The sequence below is a fragment of the Solanum stenotomum genome, chromosome 9, assembly GCF_019186545.1.
Source record: "Solanum stenotomum isolate F172 chromosome 9, ASM1918654v1, whole genome shotgun sequence".
NCBI classification, from domain to species: Eukaryota; Viridiplantae; Streptophyta; class Magnoliopsida; order Solanales; family Solanaceae; genus Solanum; species Solanum stenotomum.
In genome coordinates, this window is record NC_064290.1 from 57,790,609 (window position 1) to 57,811,316 (window position 20,708).

The following is a 20,708-nucleotide window of genomic DNA, read 5'->3' on the forward strand; positions in this document are numbered from 1 at the left end:
CCACCTCATGTTTCTTAATTTCTATGTACAATTTCACCTCCATATCATTCCGAATACACAATGGAGACGAATTTCCTTCAACAACGTATCTGACCTCAATGTTTTTTTTGAATTCATCTATACCCAATTCAGCTGTAATTGCTGAAATAAGATTCACAAACGAAATATTTTCACAAACCACTATACCATCACTTATGTATCGTTCGTATCTAACATCGCTTTCCCATGATCCAGAATGCCTTAACAAGATCGAAATATTCATGTTGAATCTTCACAAAATAGCGTTCCAAATTTTAGAGAGATAAATCTTTTATTGTTTTTTCGAAAAACAGGGAGAACGTTAGAGGATTAAAAAAAGTAAAAAATAAGCGTGATTTGAAATTAAAAAAAAAAATTCAGTTAGACGATTATGAACTATTAATTGGTTGAAGGAAGAAACGTAACCGTGATTTGTGGGAGTCAATTATAATTTCAGTTTTTAATTCCTTTTTTAACGCATTAAACTGATAACAATAACTTACTAATTTAAGTATCAGCGCGTTAGAAATTAAAGTATCAACGCTCCTTTATTATGTATCCGGAAAACACTAAATAAGGGATTTTTGGTAATTAATGAAAGAGTAGGGAAAGGAAGTAATTTATTTCCTATACTATGTCATTTGCCTAATTTTTACTTAATTCAAACTATAACTATGTTAGCTAATTAATTAGTATATATTTGCTTATCCACATAATTTCCCCTAAAAGCATACTACTACTTAACAAAAGTAGCCCAATCAAATTAGAGTTTGGGTCATCATAAGAAATGGGCTTGATTATTGGGGTATTCGAATATGGATCTGTACATTAGTAGCCCAACAGATATAACTGCTTCTTACACCGGCTGACCCATAAATTCATTCCACAAAAATAAGTAACCTTTTGATCGAAAAAATTAAACGAATTATCCTTAAAATGAGTTGGCCTTTGTCCTTCAGTAATTATACTTATGCCGTGTGAGTTGGCTGAAATGAACTAAGCTAATAAATGAGAGGATCAATAACCAATTCAAATTTGAGAGAGTTGAATTAGATTATCATTGGCTAATTTTATTACTTCTACAATAAATACATACAAATTATGTGGCGTAAATTCGAATAATCATACAATAATTGTTATAAATAAAAATAGAAGTCGGCAAGTAGAAGAAAGGATAGCAAGGAAAAACCTCATTTGGAAAATTAGTTGTTGACTGCCTCTATTATTAAAGCCTAACGTGCTTACAAACTTTTGACTACATAGTTGGACGGCTTTCTTGATTTATTCAACGTAAACTTGACAATTTTAACTTGTTTATAAGGACATGAACAAATTAAGGCATCACTAATTCAATAAAAATGTAAGAGTTTAATTAACTAATAAGTATATAACTAGTACAATGACATAGACATTGTAATTTCACATATTGCATCTAATTAACTTAATAGTCAATTAATTAAATCTAATATAACTTTTTTTTTGTGGTAAGTAACTAAGTATAAATTAGTAACATCTACATTACCCATGGTCATTAATGGAATGGTTTCATGTTTAAATTTCAATAGAGTAAAAAAATTTAGGTGATTTTATTTCTATTTGTCAAAATATTGATCGATAAAGTTACTCGATATCTGATGTGAAATAACAAGTACTTTGTGGGCTATAAAATTAATCAAGATGCCCATGAGAAAGAAATAGTCATCCAACTTATTTAGATTTTTATTGTAGTCATGCAAGAAGTAGTTTCTCAAATTACTTAAATCTTATCCACTTTATGAAGTCATATTTTTGAGATATTGTAGCGTTTCTTAACTTATTTTACATAAAGTACTGCTTTTAATTAAAATCAAACTTGCATAAATATATAACCAGATCGAAGAACGTGATACCAAAAAAACACCATTATATTAGATGGAAATTACATACAAGAGAAATTAAAGTATATACTAACTATTAATTAATTGCTAAAAATTGGTATACATTCTCTTTTGCCAAGTATCAATTATTTCTACATATCCATATAGTATCTTTTTCCTTTAAAACTCTTTTTTGTACAACCCCATAATATAAAAAGTGTTAATTAAGACCAAAAAAGCTCCTACCACAAAGGGTAAAAGGAAGCAGTAAAAAAAAAAAGACTCATATATAAATATATTACCTCTTTAACTTGTTACCTTCATAATGATTAATAAGTAATCAATTGTCTCTTCTTTTCAACTATATATCTTGAGCATAGAAATCAATGATCTCCTTGAGATTTAGTTGAAACAAAGAAGAGCAATCATTTTGCATCAACCACAACATGTGTTCAAATAATATAGCATCAACATCCACATAAATCACTTTTTTCCCTCTATTTTCTTTTACTTTTCCTCTATCTTCTTTTCTCACCATTTCAATCAAACTTCTAAATGGACTTTCTTCCAACACAAATGACTCCACCAAGAATTCCCTTTTTTCCTTTCCCACCATCACAGTTATCGGATAACTTGAATCATCATAACCATCTTCCACTAGTGGCCTATACCCTAATAATCGGCTCGAGCATCGCCTTGTCAAGATTGCTACCGGCAAAACTATGCAATCCATGAATTGTAACACACAAAAAACAATATGTTGCTAGAAAATGGCCACTTATATATGTATTTTGTATGAGATAATTTTACCTTTTTTTGGAGGGTATTTTGGGAATAAAATGAAAGAAAGGGAAGAAGAGTTCTTGATGAGAGTAGCAAAGATTGAATTGGCCAGCCAACGGCTAGTGTAGATATGCAAATGAAAACAAAGAATATATAGACATTTTTTAATTTATGTATAAGATATAGTTTGGTGTAATTTTCAATGGTTGTTTTCGTGGAAAGAGAGCCGTTTGAGTGAGAAGAAAAATTTCCTTAATTTTACTTTATGATGAGTGGTAGGAATATGAAAGGTGACAGATAGACAGACAAATTGGTAGGTCCAATGAAACTTGTGAAATAATATGGTGACAATTCTACTACTACTTTTTTTTGCCCTTGTGACTTGGTCCCCATCTTCTCTTTTTATTATTTTGGAATTCGATAGTAGGAATTTACTAATCTGACTAATTTTGATTTATTCTTTGATAAAATCATTAAGGAAAATTATTTATGTTCTTAAGGATTGATTTTGTCACCTCAGATAAAAGGGGAGGAATCTCAATTATAACCACTTCGTTGTAAGGGTGGCTAAATTGGTGTAGCAGGTGGTATCTCATAAGGGATGTCATTGATTGATTCTCCTCGAGTTTTTGTCAATAACGTTCCTCGGTTGAGTTCATGATCACAACAAACTTGCTAAGTGTGGTTTACATCTTCTATATAATTTGACAAGTTATTGCATATGAACGAGTTCACCTAATACACATTTAAAGGATAGTGATTACGCATTTTCCTAGAAATTTAAAAAAAAATAAGAAAAATCTTCATTGTAACATCATATCTCTTGGTCATGGTCCCTATCTTACACTATTTTGTGTGTAATTATCGGTACGTGGTATCTGTTTACTCGGACAATTAAAATTCGTATCATGTAAAATCTTATAAAGAAAAATACTTTTTTGTTAAAAATTTCCTTATTTCTAAATTTTTAATTTGAGACTTCTCATTAAAGACGGAAATTTCCAACCATTCATAAAGCCTTATTGGTGGATCCACATTAACTTGAAATATCACTATTATCTTACATTAAAACACGTGTATGGGGTATAAGAGCCAGTTGGAATTGGAAATAGAGAGTTCGCATCAATTATTTCAAAGCGCGTTTAACAAACAAAGCCGACTTCCATGTTGAATGGATGGAGCACCAACAAAATTATAAAATAAAAATAAAATAATTTGTAAAAGAGGAAAGTAAGATTATTCTACAAAATTCATATATATAAAGTCCAACATGAAAAAAATTAGAATTAAAAAAAAATGTTGGATAAATCTTATGTTTCCATATTTTATTTTATGGTAGGAATAAATATTATGATGTAAAAATAGATTATAATTTATCTGAGTATGTTAGATATATTCTCTTTATTTTTTTTAAGATAAGAGTAAAGTTATGTACACCTCTTTCTCTAAATATAACTTGTAAAATTATACTGGGGATATATTATTAATGTAAACATGGATTATAATATGCAACAAATTATAAAGGAAACATTTTTACCTTATAAAACATTATGTGGGAAATATGTCATTTTCCAAAGAAATGGTAAAAAGTACTCCTTTAGAAATTTTGGACTTAAATTATAAGAAGTCTAATTATTGCTTAGAAGAAACTCGAGTTGCATTCCGTATCAAAAAAAAGAATGAGAAAAACTATATATTATAACAAAATAGTGGATAAGCTTAATTTCATGGGTCAAGTTTGTTTGAATTCCACATATTTTCCTTCTACTCCAACTTAATTTCAGCCAACTAACATGCCAAATAGGTCGGTCAAATCCTAACTAAACATTACCAGATTTAGGTAGAGTAAATAAAGCATCACTAGGTCGTTTGATCGATGGGATAAGGAAATAATCCTGATATAAAATGTGAAGTTATTGTATGAGACATTTGGCTATAGATATTAATTAGTCATGGAATTTGATCAAATATTTTATTGTTTTATTTTTCATATCATTACTAATTCTCAATATTTTCTTCCCAACATTGAATTTCGAATTCTCTCTCGATTACATTTTCATTGTACAATTTATTGTATAATTTTTTGTAAATAACTTTATGGACATATTAATAGAAAATTTTCTTATCAATACTTTTTAGTCGAAATAACGAACTATTTATTATAAGTTTAATATTTTCAATCATAATCCAAACAGGCTCTGAGTTATGTTGTAACAACTAATGTAATTTGAACTTAGTAGCATATTATGAAACTTTACCGGCAGACAAATCTAGAGATAGTAAAGTCATGTGTAATTAGCTTTTTAAAAGTCGATGAATTATGTAAAACACTAGTGATATTTCTAGGAAGTGTCATAAATCGATAGACTTTAACTATAGATATAATACATAAATATGTCATTTAACTTGGTTTAGTTGACGTTTATGCTCTACAATTTTAGATGTGCACAAGTACACTTTCATTCTACATGACAATTTTGTGTTCTACGTGTGTTATGTCATGTAAGACTCATGTGTCTTTTATACAAATTCAAATGTCTACTTGTGCACTCCCAAAGATGAATGACATAAATGTTAGCTAAAGCTAAATTAAATGACATATTTATGTATTACTACGTCTTAAGGTGTGTTGGGTCTTTGATAGAACCAAAGATAAAGAGGGTGTAGGCCATTGGGTGGGTGGACTGCAAACCCCACGACCACAACACGTCTACAGCTTTCATGGCTTTGGTAAAGAACTGCTTAGCGTGTGCTTTCTCGAGTGTTACTTAGAATAAAGATAGTTAGACTCTACCAAATCTATAGGCTATGTCAATAGTCATCGCCTTGTCTGACTTCCGTCTTCCATTAGCATTGCCTATAACTTCAAAAACGTTGTAGCGGTCATAAAATAAAAAGACATTTTGATCTTTAACCTAATAATTGGCTCTCAATCTGGTTAGACGTAAGGTAAAAAGCACAAAATCTTTCTTCATGATTCATCAATAAAGACGAGGAAGCACGTTATAAAGATGGAATCATCAGCATTTTCACAATAAACGTGAGTTCAAGTTGATCATAATTGGCAGACATGTTGATAACTCATCATGATTGTTAAAAGGAAATAATTGATTATTTCTAACCAGAAGGCAAGTGAAGAAAATACTCCATTCATTTAGAAGAATTTCTACCCGATCTAATAATTCCTAGAAGTTAAAAATCTTAACCATCTGGAAGTAAATAATATTTCAACCAAACATCACCTAACATATACTACTACTAAAACCATAGTGCCAAAGAAACCATGAAAATGGATTTCTGTAAATCAGCCATATGCCTTTTACCTTAACTACATACTGGAAAGAGGGGAGAAAAAATAGGAAAATAAGCTCAAGTTGAGAAATCAAGAAACGCCTATACTCTGCCTGTTAGCATTGCGAATCAACTGCCAACTCTGTTGCAAGGGGAATGAGGAAGTCAAGTACCCTTGGCAACGTCATGTCGACAAAGAAAAAGTGTTTTCACAGCGATTTTGGCCAGCCCATATTTGCATACATTGACATACCATGCATTGGTTGGCCAGCGTTACCATAAGGTCCTGATTCATGTTGGAAAGGACTGTCGCCATTTTCCTCAGACGAGTCACTTGAGGCATCACCTTGAGAAAGGGGGCTCTCCCCTGTGGCGGGAGCACCAAAATTCAACATATTGGATGGTGGTGTCGAAGATGGCACCTTAGACTTGGGCTTTTTCCCTTCAGCAAGGAAGCTACCCACGATTACCTGGTCATGAATTTAAAACAGTTTAATGACACATCCTGAACTCAAACAAGAGGGGCAAGAGTATAAAGGCAGATGCAGCGCACCTGCACTGGTGTGGCAGCCATAAGCACTCCTGAAACTCCACCACCCATTACTCTACCATCTGCCCCAGCCAGTGACACACTTAGACCACTTGGTCCACTGCTGCCATTATTTTCTGACCGCATGAAGGAACCTGTCAATGAGATGATCTCATATCGGCCCTGCATACAAAAGTAACAGGTTAAATATCATGAGATTACTTACCAAAGAAAAAAATACATACAGCATATGAGATTAGTAGTATACGTAATATATAATTATACGCATTACAAGTGAATCAACCACATAGCTCATCCATTGCCAACTCAATCAGGTTAACAATACCATGTTCTAGAAACGTTCAATGATGAAATTAAGCTTCCATTTCAGCTCCACAGGATCATGCACAAAAAGAACCAATGCAATTGCTCACATGTGATCAACTGACTAATAGCATGTTTGGTCAAGTTTCTAGGAGACAAAAACAAAAAGCCAACTCGAAGCACAAAGCATCTTGCATTCAAACTAATGATTCTTTAAGAAATGATCGGCCCCAACTAAACCTTGTTTAAGCAATAAGGAACTTATTACCTATGGTTAGCAAACACAAGTATGCTCTGGTAGAAGAACTTACACATAAATATCCTGAACCATGTTTTATGATTATAAAATATTTGAGTTTAGGGCATATGCACATCATAAACTATAAGTCTCCTCTTTTCAAGGCCAGGTTTTGTAAGCCTGCATCAAACTAAGCCAATTGTTTTTTTAACAGTCTAACCAACTATTAGCTTGGAAAGTGATGTTGCAAGGACTTATAGATGTAGATACCACGTTAAATGCTTTGGTGACCTAGTTATCTCCACTCGCCCCTTACTAGCATTTTAATTAGTCAGTTTCTCTCCTTGAGAAAGGTTTGCCTAAGTTAAGTAAGAGAATTAGAAAGATGCTTTAGGGATGAGGGATATCAATCTCTGTAGAGAAACGACCTACGAGAGTAGATCCAATTGAAAGACTATCCTTCAGAAGAGAGACCATTATGGCATAGAATGCACCTTTATCTTTCTGTAGGTTAAAATGCTAGCCCATTTTAGCAACCAAATATTGAGTAGATGGATGTGCGGACATACTAGGAGAGATAAGGTTAGGAATGAAGATATTTGGGGCAAGGTAGGAGTGGCCACTGTGGTGGTTAAGATGCGGGAAATGAGGCTGAGATGGTTCGGACATACCAGGAGAGATAAGATCAGGAATGATGGGACAAGGTAGGAGAGGCCCTAGTGGTGGTTAAGCGGGAAATGAGGCTGAGATGTTTCGGACATACCAAGAGATAAGATTAGGAATGAAGATTGAAAATATATGGGACAAGGTAGAGTGGCCCTAATGGTGGTTAACATGCAGGAAATGAGGCTGAGATGGTTCGTACATCTGAACAGAGCTATGTAGATGCCCTGGTGAGGAGGTGTGAGAGGTTGGCCGTAGTGGGTTGAGGAGGTGTAAAGGTAGGTCGAAGAAGCATTGAGGTGAGGTGATTAGGCAAGACATGACATGACATAACTTCAGCACACCGAGAATATGACCCTTGATAGGAGAGTGTGGAGGTCGAGAATTAGGGTAGAAGCTTAGTACCACGCAACTCTGCTCACAAAGCTTTGGCAGATGGGAAGAAATCACTAGCACCTAGTGGTTTTCTGCCTCAATTTAGATTTGTTGAAAGAGGATTCAATTATACAATCAACTTAGCAGGATTACAAGAAATATTCCAAACTATGCTACGTCAAGAGTCATTTTCCATGTGTATATAAGATGGAAAAGCATATTAATTAAACCACTCTCTCATTAAATCCAGTGCACAGACATATTACCGATAACTATATGAATTAAGATAACATTACAGGTAGAGTCTCAAGGAAAATGCATACAAACCTCGTAACTAACAGTGCCACCCCCTATTGCTGGTTGGCGAAGGGTGACGTTACAGATGGCTCCATTTGCAGATAGAATACAAACAGTACGTGGCCCTTGCTGGGAGAAAGCCATTATCTTTGAAGCTATGTCCTGAAGACGGGAAACAGATTCACATCATATCACATAGTCAACTGAAAATTCACAAGACAGGGAATTTAACAGAGGTCAATTTTTAACAAGTACGGATAAAGCTAGAAAAACAAAACATCAAACTGCATCAATGTTCTGCAAACCTGTAAAAAAAATGATGCAAAAAATGCACTCCACCACCAAGCCCCTTTAGTAGATACAAATCCAAGCACCACGGGTAACAAAAATTAAAGATATGTATCAACCACGGGTACACCTTGTCAAAAGACGTGTATAACCTCTACCCAGTTATTTTTTGTTTTGCAGCATAAAAGACCAAGGTGCAAGAAATTTTGTATAAATCTTGATAAGGCACATGCAATCTATCTTAAGAAAGCCACTCATTATAAAGTTTGCTCCAATGCTGAAAAGTATATCCATCCAATCAGTTGTCGTTTTAAACTTGTCAAAGACAATGTCAATCACCAATATGATATTGAAATAACACGCTGGAAACCCTAGTTACTTACACAACCAAAACATAAGGTTCTCAATGATATATTATTTACAAAATGAGATAAAATGCAATGTAAGTTGATTAATTCCAAAAAAAAAAAAGTGGTACGGTTAAGCATAAATAAGGTCTTTATTTCAAAATTCATATTTTAAAAGCAATTAAAACAATCTATAATCGTCCCAGTCACTTCCTCATGCAATATAACACCTATTGTTTTCCTAAAACACCAGTCTTGTCTTCCCATGTCCAGGATATCTCATAAAGCCCTCCCGCATGCTGACCTATTCAATTCCCAATTTAACTATCATACACAACCCCATGTCAGAAAATTGACAAGGGGGGAATTGTCTGGTGGCAAAGATTCTCCATCTCCAACCATAAGGTTTGGGGGTTCAAGTTACCAAGGGAGCAAAAATGTGCTCCCCTAGGTCTCCAGATATATGGGTTTGGCCATGGAATTTACCATATCTCNCCCCCCCCCCCCCCCCCCAAAACAAAAAAAAAAAGGAACTCTTCATAAACATAAAATTTGCATGTTTGTGAACCAGCATGACCTTAAATGTTAAAGGCAATATTCAATGGACTACTTATCTGGTATGTGCAGTTGCTGGAGAAAAAAACAGATTTTCCTCTCAGGCATTGGTGAGATGGAAAGCAGGCATTAGCAGAGAGTGTAGCTTTCATATAAATGTTGTGCAATAATGATAGAATCTATCAGCTATGATAGAAAACAATTATTGTGCCTTAAGGGTGAGTAACCTTCAAGCCATAAGGTACCTACCAATGCCTCACACCCAAGTAAGTTATCAAACAGCGACACTTTCAAGTTTCAAGACACAAGGTACCTACCAATGCCTCACCCTAATGCAACTTGTGATCGGCTATATGAACCATCACCGTCCATGTCCGTCCATTTAAACTCACAGTCCAATATTATATAAAATATCCCTACATTTCAATATGTGACGTAATTTAACTATACAAAAAAGGTTTAAGAATGGAATTAGACTTTTGAAATTGTGGTCTTAAATAAGCCATAACCTTTGTGTACCTACAGAAACTACTCCTTAACAGTAAAATGGAAATTTAAAGTTAAATTGTTTCCTAGTATAGAAATGTGACTCTTTTTGGAGCAAACTAATAAAGAAATAGCGTCACATAAAGTGCAACAGGAGTAATTAAAAACAAAAAAAAAAAGAACACTTTACCTTGCCTTCTCAAAAGAAAAACACTAGAAGCTCTTTATATTTTATTTTCATTTTCTTTATTAAGGAAGCTCCGGTTTTTTTTTTGGGTAAATAAGACAAATTTTATTACAATTGAAGAATTATATAACAAAAAAACGGATTAAGAATACAACTCAATCTTAATCAACAACGTCACACATATCTATTACTCTTCATTCTTGCCTCTTCATACCTATTTAGTAAGGAAGCTCCTTTTATTTTATAATGCATACATAAAACTCTGACAGCCTATAAGAACCCTAGAAAACACACGATCATGAATAAATCTTAATCCCAACTAATTGGTATCACCTGCATAGATAATTTTTTCCTTACATTAGATGTAACAATGCAAATATTTAAGTTAATTCATAATACTGGCAAGTTTTCGTATATTATATTTCTACTATCTTATTAATAATCACTAACATATCCATCCATATCATCTCCTTCATGGTTCTTATATTAATTGCTTAAAACAGCCATCTTATAGTGAGCTTATGTGGGCACTTGAGGCGCATGCCTTAGAGTCATTGTGCCTATATGATACCAACGAACAACCAAACGAGGCAAGCACTCAACTTGCTTTACACTTGGCTTCAGGGATAATCACGTCTCAAGTACGCCTCTAATGACATTTAGAGCTCCATGGCCAATCCTAAATCAAAAAGCCCCAAGACAAATCCCTCGAAGCCTTTGGATCAATGATATCACACAGAAGGATCTACTAAACTACTTCTCATGTTACACAGATATGAATATATGACTACACTCCGTTCTTGACCTCGTGTGTGGCAAAATCCTTGATTTTCTTTTACGAGATCTTTAAATCATAGAAATAGTCCAATCCCCATGTTATTACAAACTCCGACAAGATGGTAGATCATATGAATCTCAAAACACTTGTCAGTCAATCAACATGTATCCGCCAAAGTGACAAAACGAAAAGTAAAGGAGACGGAGCGCCACTTTCCTTTCCGTAAATTCAGGGAGTTAGGTATTTCACCTAAAACACATACTTCCGTATCAAGTAAAGCAATTTGAAGCTAAAGTATATAATGCAGAAACATGATCTAAAACATACATATAACAATGTGGAGAGAAGCTTTTGAGCACATTCAGTAGGTTAATGAGCACGTTTTGTAAAACAAAATAACATTTATAGAAAAAGATAATATTAATATATTTTACCAAAAAGAAGATTAACAAACAACTAAACAAAATTTACCTCCCCAACATTCACTGTGATCACATGAGGTGTAAACCCAACTCCAGCTGCACCTGTCAACCATAAAGAAACAATTACTTACTGCAAGCACTGAATTGTAGGAAAAAAGTTCAAGAAACCCAAAAAGACTGCTTTTTTATTTATTTCAAAACTAGTGTAAATCAATTACCTAAAGCATCTAGCTGTTTCTTTCCAGAGCCAGGAGGCCTTCCTCGGGCCTTCTTCGAAGGATTCTCGGAAGAAGGACCCTCCGCATCACCACCACCACCACTTCCAGAATCTGTAGGAGGCACCCCAGATGAAATCGGGGTAACAGGAGTAGGCGAGAGACCCAAAGCAATGTTACCATCAGGAGAATACTTCCTGGGTCGGCCTCTTTTTTTCCTAGCAGGCTCAATGCTGAATCCAGTAGCCCTAGGAGATGACGCATCTGAGTAATCAAGATTATGTTGAGGCGCCGCCACCGCCGCAGAAGCAGTATTAACCACAGAATTAAAAGGAAAACCAGAATTTTGCTGCTGGTTCTGATGCTGCTGGTGCTGAAGCTGTTGCATCATTGCAGAATTGTTGTTGTTATGTGTTGGAACATTGTTAGGTAAACCAAAGGTGTTAGCTTGCTGCTGCTGCTGCTGCTGCTGTTGATGTTGGTGGTGATGTTGCTGCTGTTGAAGCTGTTGGTGATGCTGATGGTGTTGTGGTCTGGCCATCATCATGGGATGATGGCCATGGCCGTGGCCATGTTGTTGTTGGTGATGAAATTGGGGGTGTTGGGGTTGATGATGGTGTTGATTTTGGTGGTGACCCGCTTGGGATTCTTGAGAATCCATGAAAACAGAGAATTATTCTTGAAAAAAAAAGGGTTTTTTTTCTAGAATGCTGTTGTGATTTTGTTCTTTACTGTTTCTGTTCACTGAAGTGAGAAAAAGTATAAACTGAGGAAAGAGAAGAAGCCGAGGTGAGGTGGGGGTGGGTGGGTTTGCGGGGGTGGGGGGAGGCAGAACAGAACAACAAAATGGGCAAAAGCGGAGGAGAAGTTGGACTAAAGAGGAAGACACAACAAGAGTTTAGAATTTTTAGGGTTTTAACAATTTTTTTATTTTGAACTTTTAGTGCAGATAGTATTAGATCTGTTTTCCTCACTTTGCTAGGTATCCTTTTGTCACATACCAATCTTTTTTAGTTTTAACCTTTTTTTCTTCTATATGAGTAAACTTATTGTCATTCGGATGACTCAGTTGATTTGATCGAGATCGATCTCCTCAATATCTTTTAAGTCGAGTCTCTCGCATAGGATTTACACGATGAAAGTTACTTAGGGGTTCCAAAATAAACATGTTTAATTATTATTTCATTCTCTTAAAATAATGAGTTTAAATATCTAAATTATTTATATGTTAGCACTATAATTTCATTTAGTCTTGCTTTAAGTTGATAACTAAATCAATGCACAAAATTTTTTGCTCTCTAAATTGTTTCTTCATTGTTTGTGCTTTTTGTAAATAATTTCACTGGTTCATTTAATTAACATAACATAATGTTATTAGCAAATAACATATATATACCATGAGACCTTGTTTTGTATCGTGTTGGTTAGCTCAAATTCTATAAAGTTTTAATAATTTTTTAATTAAAAAACGTTATACGAGATTAACAAATAATCTTAAAAGTATATACAAAGTAGTGAGGTCATTAAAATACTTCGACATAAATATCACAAGAGTTAGAAGTCTCTGAGCTAAATGGCCAAAAGCATAGGTTAAGAAAATTGTGACATCAACGGTTAGCATGGTTAAAATATGACGATTATACATGAGAAGTAAAAAAATAATTAAAGTTTTAGAAATTATACAGACATAGGACAATCATGATCACGATTATGTTTACATGTAAAATACAAAAAAAAATATTATCATCGATCAATGACCAATTGTATCATTAAAGATTGACCCTAGTTTTATATATATAGCTTTAATATTCCAAGAATAAAAAGAAGATATAAAATTTGAATAAGTGAAGTCTAGAGAAAGAAAGAGATGATCATCATTTCATTAATACTTGTTAAATGAGTTTTTTTGGGTCATTTATGATGTGTTCCAACCTATTAATATTAATATTAACTCCCTTTTTCATTTAATCAGCAATTTTTTTCAAAAATTACTAAGAACAGTCGAGAGGAAAAATTTCTACGCTTTTTATCACAAAATAAGATATATATATAAGAATGGAAACACGATTTCAACCAAGTGTAACAACTCAAGTTACCAACACAACAATGATGTGTATTATAATCAATAAAAACACAAAATAATATTGGAAAATGAAAAGAACAAGCTAATAACAACTAACCGTCCTTCAAACGAAACTAAAAAGGTTAATCGAAGAGAAAGAAGATCAGAAAATACAGATATAGATAGAAGGGGACGAGAAGCTCGATTAAAATGGAGATGAGAGAATCAGACTATTTACTTAACAATTTACATAACGTCTTAATCACATATCACTATCGTTTTTTATGGAATCATTCTCATGCCACTATTTAATTTGGATCCCAAATTAACGTGGCTCTATTATTTGTTCTCAACCCAATAACTACTTATGTAAACTTAATATCTACATTGAACTGGACTTGATTCATAACACCAAGCTACATTGTCATTGAATTGGATGATCGGGTGAAGCCTATAAAGATGTAGTGGATCTAGTGAAAGATCTCGTCTCCAGCCCACTTGAACAATTTGAAATAATTCCATTGATTCCTATGAAAATAGGAAACTTATATTTCTCATTCACAAATTCATCTTTGTTTATGCTACTAACTCTCAGTTTGGTCCGAAAAATATTGAATTATAATTAAAGGTATCAAATGCATGTGTTTGGGTTATTAATGATGTCACTAGACTATTGAATGTCATGAATTAAATAGTTGAAAGTAAGATAACACTTTCATGTAATGCAAATTGGACTTAACAAAATGGTGGCTAAAGGTAAATTTAAATGGTGCTCATCAACCATTGATTTAGACAACTTTTTATTTGAATCGATGTCATTGTATAGATTATGATTTGTAATCGTTTGCTCATTTTAACGAGATTCGAAAAGTGTATTAAAATTTACTATCTTTTAAGCTTTTTTTTTTTTATGTTAATATTGTGATAATGATTTTAAACTTGACTTCAAATGTGAATTTTAACTTGCGAGGATTACACTATGTTTGGATCATTGTTATCCATTGTATTATATTTGTATTTTTACCATACATACAATGTTTGTTTTGATTGTTACTTAAAATGTATTGTATTATTAAATTTCATTGTTACGTAACAATGAAAATCTCAATTTTATGGAACAACCAATTTGGTGTGTTCCCATTGTTACTTAATTTCTTTTCTAATTATATCCTTAATTAATATTTCATAATACTATTTTACCCTTTATCTATATTATTTAATCCGAATCAAACCTCCTACCCTGGAATAATTAATGACATTTTAGTATATTTATAAATTACAATACAGTACGATACAATCAAACCAAACAATAATTTTTTTATTAAACAATAGCAAACAATACAGTCTAACCAAACATTGTATCTACCATACAATACAATACCATACCATACAATACAATACAATATAATACAAATACAATACAATACATTATAAAACAATGAGTAACAATGATCCAAACAAAGTGTTAGTGGATCAGAACTGCACCATTTATGCATTTTCTATTGTTAATTAAATGCCACTTATATCTATTTTAGACATTTAGGAGTCGTTTAGTATGTGCTAGACAAATATAGATATAATTGAGGAATGAAAAATAATATTGTTTTATCCTTTGTTTAGTTACTAATTCTAAAATAAGTTATACTAAAATTAATAATTAGTAATTAATAGGTGAATAAATTATAAAAGGTGAAATAATAGTTCCAAAATTGATATATTAATCGAATCATAATATAATGTCCTAGTACCAATAACCTAGAGAACATTAAATCATAATTAATTTGATCTAATTTATTTTTTTATTCGATTTGATTTCAATTAAATAATCCATCAAACTTATCCCCATTTCACTTTAACACTCTATCATAATCATGTTCAATTTTAACTCATTTTAATAATGGTAGTAATTTATTTTATTTAAAAAAAAATGTTTGGTAAAAAAGTATTTCATTTTTTCCACCTGCCAGCACTAGCAAAGTCATAACCCGCACTTAAGACCTAACAAATCACCAGTCCAAGGTCAAGACTCCAATTTGCCTGGCGAGATCGTCGTTCCGTCAATATCTCCGGCGCCAAAAGATCCTGATTTATCGGCGTTCCGGCTCCCAACGGCGGGAGTATTTCAGTAGTTCTCGCCATTTTTCTCGCTAATGCATGTCGCTGTATATAGAAAGGGATGGGTTTATTTAGGAAACTATCTGGATTTCTAGGGTTTTCAAGAGAAGAAGGTCACGAAGTGAGAGGGGTAGAAGATGACACCAATGGTAATATAGCACCGTCTTCAGTGAATGTAGCTGCAGCAGCTGCGGCAGCTCAAGCTCAAAATGTTCCACTCAGAGGTTTCAGTGTCCCGATTCAAGTCCCCGTCGAGAGGGCACAACTCGGTCCTATCCTTGTTCATTGTAGTTCACGCGATGGTGGCGTTCAGGTAAATTATCGGAGATAATGTACATACATGGTAATTTGACTTTGATTCTGTTAATTGTTTGCAAAATTTGTTTGATTGTATCTTTAGATATTAATTTAAATGTTCTGAGTAAACAAATCCACTCTATCCGAATTCAAGAATGTCATTGAATTGCGGTAAATGGATTAATGTTATCAGTAATTATAATATCTGAAAAAGATAAGATACTTGCTAGCAGAACTTGAACTTGAATAAGCGATGTATTTAAACAGGTATAGGTTTGTGCGGTTTCCTGTTAAACTCCAATTAGATCAAACTCATTAATGTAGATAAGAGATACCATTTGGCGGTAGGTGCAAGGTGGCCGAAGTAAAACGGAGGTGCAAATATTGGTGCCAGACTTCTAGGAAAGAGATAGAGTAACATGTCAGAGTGGAAGTGGTTTCTGTAAACTTGATGATTGGCAGCATTCTCAAATACTATGTTAACTAGCTATTGTTGATGTTTGCTAGAGGTGTGATGGAGGGTCCAGTTGTATAGTCTCTTCGGTAGTGGGAATGTGGAGTTGGTGATTTGCTCAGGGAAGAGGGGAAGGGTTCTTGACGAAATACAGTTTCCTTATTTATCAGTTAATGTAGGATGAAACTAAGTTTTATCGATAATGACCAAAGATGGGTCCACCTCTTGAAAGTGTATCCATGCATATCCAGTTCAGTATCCATCCCCCGCCAAAGTTTGCCCAAGCTAGATAGAGGAGCTTGAAGTTCACCTTGCTTGATTCAATGTCATTTAATCTCCCCTATATGCTTCCCATCCAAATTGTTGAAATAACATGGAAGTGGTTTCACTTGGCGGAAAGTTATGAGTTAATGCAGTACTGTGCAGGTAGGATAGTAATATCTTTCCAGGGAAACTACATTCTTTTGCCTCTAGGTGATACTTATAAAAAATTGCATCTAAATGTAGCTCCATGAAAGGGGAAAAGAAGACAGCCAATGTTGTTGCATCAATGTATAGAGCACTGCAGTAAGAGAACACACCTTTCATTTCCTATTCCCAAGTGTTCTAGTTTTTCCCAGTAAAAGGAATAGATCTTGAAAGTCACATGTTTGTATAAAAAAAAACTTGTCTCATACAAGTAAAAGGGCTCAAAGCATGAGTTGAAAATTTATTGAGTGTGTACTGGGAACATACGTAATGTATCCTCTATTGCGCAAGAAAATTCATTGAGTGTGAACTGGGAACATACTTAATGTATCCTCAATTGCACACATACAATTAACTAAATAAACTTGTTATTCACAATTCTCTTTTCAGGCCAGTTCATGAAATTTCTTTGAGGACCTTTTTAGGATAGTTAATGGAATTATTTCATGGAGACTTTCAAGTATAAATCAATTTAACTATAAGTAAACAAGTTATTTGCCTATACACCTAAGCTTGCTCAATTTTGTTTTTGACATTTGTTTGTTCATTAGCTGGATAGAGGCTGCTTCAACCTTGGTGTTTGAATTATATAAGGGGTGTCAATGAAAGAAAATTTGCATCAACTATTTAGCTGTCTGCTAATGCAAGTTTTACTTGGTGGTTGGTTTATTGTTTAAGGACATGCCATGTATTCCCAGGTGAGACTTAGATACAAGGGATTACTAGCGAATTAGGATATGGTTTTCTAGTCTAGACTCGAGGGCTTTTGAGCTGGGGTAATTAGTAGCTAAAAGTTCCTCCGGAGAAAGTGTAGTGGAGTTTCACTTCTACTTGGCATATAGTGATCAGTTATTCTGTCTGAAAGAAAGCAAGCCGTCCTGATTAGGGCTGGGATTTAAGAGCATTGTCTCTACACTCTACAGCCTGTAATGAAACTCTCATTTGTTTTTGTGAGGATTCTTGAGAATAACTAAAAAGAGGAGCGTCTGACAAGCGAAAAGGTAAGATTTTCTTGATGCCATTTTAACTTATTCTTAAGATTTATTACCACTGTATGCGTTTTGGTTTATCAACTCCCTCATTGAATAACTTATGTTAATATTTCAAGAATCTATACTAGGCGATAGCATAAAATCTTTAGAAGATGCACTCATGCAGAAGCTCCTGAAATTTGGAGGAGAATAGATCCCCCACATTCCTTCTTTGAATTGTAAATACATGTTTCTAGGTTCCCATCACACTTTATTAACTCGTGCACATAATCACTTAAAAGGCCCCTCTATTTTCTTAAACCTATGCAATTTAGAGTCTCTAGGTAAGTGAAGTGTGAAGTACAGTATAAAAGGCATCACTAAAGGGGAAAATTTCTTCTCTCCAGAGCCATTTCGGGAACTGGCTATAACTGAACAGAAGTATGAATGTATGATAAATATGTAGGATCACTGTGTCCATTTACCGTTTGTGAGATCACATCTTTTCTATGTCGCCGTTTCACTGTGTGGTTGAAGGCTTGGCTTTAAACCAGAAGCTTTTAGTGAAATATTTGTATCTGAAGATGTCATTAAATCTCTGTTCCTATGTATACCAAGTTATCGCTGTCTAACATATAAGAAAGAGAAATGTGCAGCGGTCTGGCGAAAGACATTGATTTCTAGTTCAGGAATGATGTTTATATTATATAGGTGAGGCTTCATCTTATTGTTAGTTTCACTTGAGGTGTAGAAGCTTAAGCTTATGAAAGCTTCATTTATCTTGTATGTGGATTCTTCTTTGATGAAGATTTCTGGTTATATTTCTTGTTTTATTTTCGTGTTTCTGGTAGAATACCTCATCGTAAGCTCATTCCTTGTTGGTTTTGGACTTTTGGATGGTAGAGCTTTGCTTTTTATTGGGTTTTCAGTACTGCATACAGTTTGTGCACCCGCTGGTTACGTGGGTAATACATTGTTAATTTCTTGAGAAAAACCTATCAAGCTTTTCTAGTTCCCTTTTCCAAAAAAAAAAAAAAAGACCTAAGCTGCTTCTATGCTGCCCGATCTTTCTTGACGAAGAGAATGGCATACTTAGGTCTCAGGATGAGATTCTTATTAATTTGCAATCATCTGCAGTAAGGATGTGTAATGATTCTTCAGTGGTGGAGATAAATAACAGCTTCTTAACTTTGCAGTTTCCATGACCCAAAATTTGTTTGTTTTTATAATTTTGCCATTAGTTTCCCGTTATTGGGTTTTCCTCTTTGTGATTTGTTTTTTTTTTTTATGTTATCAATGTCTTCCCTCTTTGTGGTGTTATTTATTTCCAATGCACATACTTAATCATGATGTTTATTACAGGGATTGAGATGGTACGCCAAGCGTCTTAGGATTGATGAAGATGGAGATGTTGCAGATGAATTTCTCGAGGAAGTCCTTGAGGACACACGTTCAAGCACAGAAGAGCACCACAGGCAATATCCCAGGTTTGAACTGAAGTACACCACAAAACCTGCTAAGATAACTAGCCAGGCACTGTCAGCTGCTGGCAAAATTCAACATCGAGTGGAACATCAAGGCAAATTGGAATGGATTTGATGATCGTACTTGAGGTTGAGATTTGACTAAATTATTGCTAGTAGATGCATTATTTTTGCTTCATTCTCTCAGAAGGACCAATGTTTGGTGTGTGAATCACAATTTGGGCATTCAATGTTCTTTCATCTCTGCTTTGTTGGAACTAACTTGATGCTAGAAAGCAAGGTTTCATTCATAAAAGCAAACATAGTTGTACCCAGAAAAACTTTCAATGTATACATGAATATTAAATTGTTAGTTACTAAGAAAATCTTATAAGCTATGCTACTTAAAACCAGTGAAGCACACCTCACATTTGACTAATTAAAATTCGTAGCAGTAGTTGGAATGGCACTGTAGGGATGATGATGAACATGCTTTCTTTGTAACTTCTCCCCAGCATGGTCTGCCTTGAAAGATTAGTGAGTAAGTTGTCAAGTTCCGTATGGAGCTTTAGTGAGACTCTTAAGTCCGTGACACTCTGTTTCTTTTGCTTTTCTTCTCTCTCCTGCTATGCCCTTGCTCGCTCTCTCTGCCTGCACTACTTCAAGTGTATTTAGTACAAACATTGGAAATATATACTAGAATTGAGAGACCTTTTCTTGAGCATTGGCTTTGAAGATGTCAACATGTTCCTTGGCTGCAGCTGCTGCGTTGCTTACTTTCTCCTTTACTGAATGCATGCATATTTGTTCTAGTTTTTATTTTATTTTTTTGGTTTGAGATAAGAATAAGATAATCTTTTTTAAGTTTAATCAAGGCGTAGGGATATGTAGTAATAAATAAAGAGATCTTTATTATGTACTAGTCTACGTGTCTACGCAAAAGACCTCTCTCAACTACACATAAATAACAATAAAAAACTTAGTGATATATCTATATAATAATAGACAACATTATGACTGAAAAATGTATTAAAACAAACTAGTAAAAAACTTCATCTTTTGAGATTCAGCATAGACTTCATAGAAATTCATATTATACCATCCCAATAAAATTTAATACATATATATATTCCTTAGAGAAATACAAATATTATTTTATACTATTTTTAAGATTTAGTAAAAATTATTGAGTTCTTTGTTGTTTGATATAAGTACGATCTTTATAT

General features: G+C 33.9%; 3 protein-coding genes across 3 annotated transcripts; 1 reads left to right on the forward strand and 2 right to left on the reverse strand.

Moving 5' to 3' along the window:
• Positions 1-1,901: 1,901 nt before the first annotated feature.
• Positions 1,902-2,853, reverse strand: LOC125876316 (auxin-responsive protein SAUR77). The gene has a single exon (XM_049557468.1). The coding sequence runs from the start codon at positions 2,605-2,607 to the stop codon at positions 2,236-2,238; it is 372 nt and encodes a 123-aa protein (XP_049413425.1). The 5' UTR covers positions 2,608-2,853; the 3' UTR covers positions 1,902-2,235.
• Positions 2,854-5,790: 2,937 nt separating this feature from the next.
• LOC125876962 (AT-hook motif nuclear-localized protein 13-like) lies at positions 5,791-12,448 on the reverse strand. The gene is made up of 5 exons (XM_049558251.1): positions 11,656-12,448; positions 11,487-11,539; positions 8,405-8,536; positions 6,502-6,660; positions 5,791-6,418 (listed from the first exon to the last, which is right to left on the reverse strand). The coding sequence occupies exons 1-5, from the start codon at positions 12,311-12,313 to the stop codon at positions 6,158-6,160; spliced, it is 1,263 nt and encodes a 420-aa protein (XP_049414208.1). The 5' UTR covers positions 12,314-12,448; the 3' UTR covers positions 5,791-6,157.
• A 3,259-nt stretch (positions 12,449-15,707) lies between these two features.
• Positions 15,708-19,874, forward strand: LOC125877154 (uncharacterized). Its single transcript, XM_049558493.1, has 2 exons — positions 15,708-16,142; positions 19,382-19,874. The coding sequence occupies exons 1-2, from the start codon at positions 15,891-15,893 to the stop codon at positions 19,616-19,618; spliced, it is 489 nt and encodes a 162-aa protein (XP_049414450.1). The 5' UTR covers positions 15,708-15,890; the 3' UTR covers positions 19,619-19,874.
• The last annotated feature ends 834 nt before the right edge of the window (positions 19,875-20,708 follow it).

What these genes read in the sequence shown, in the direction of transcription:
- LOC125876316 (XM_049557468.1), bottom strand. Translation starts at nt 2,607, where the DNA reads ATGGATTGCATAGTTTTGCCGGTAGCAATCTTGACAAGGCGATGCTCG.
- LOC125876962 (XM_049558251.1), bottom strand. Translation starts at nt 12,313, where the DNA reads ATGGATTCTCAAGAATCCCAAGCGGGTCACCACCAAAATCAACACCAT. An exon ending in TCACAGTGAATGTTGGGGAG is followed by an intron (nt 8,537 to 11,486) that starts GTAAATTTTGTT and finishes TCCCGTCTTCAG; the next exon opens with GACATAGCTTCAAAGATAAT. An exon ending in TGGCTGCCACACCAGTGCAG is followed by an intron (nt 6,419 to 6,501) that starts GTGCGCTGCATC and finishes ATTCATGACCAG; the next exon opens with GTAATCGTGGGTAGCTTCCT.
- LOC125877154 (XM_049558493.1), top strand. Translation starts at nt 15,891, where the DNA reads ATGGGTTTATTTAGGAAACTATCTGGATTTCTAGGGTTTTCAAGAGAA. An exon ending in CACGCGATGGTGGCGTTCAG is followed by an intron (nt 16,143 to 19,381) that starts GTAAATTATCGG and finishes TGTTTATTACAG; the next exon opens with GGATTGAGATGGTACGCCAA.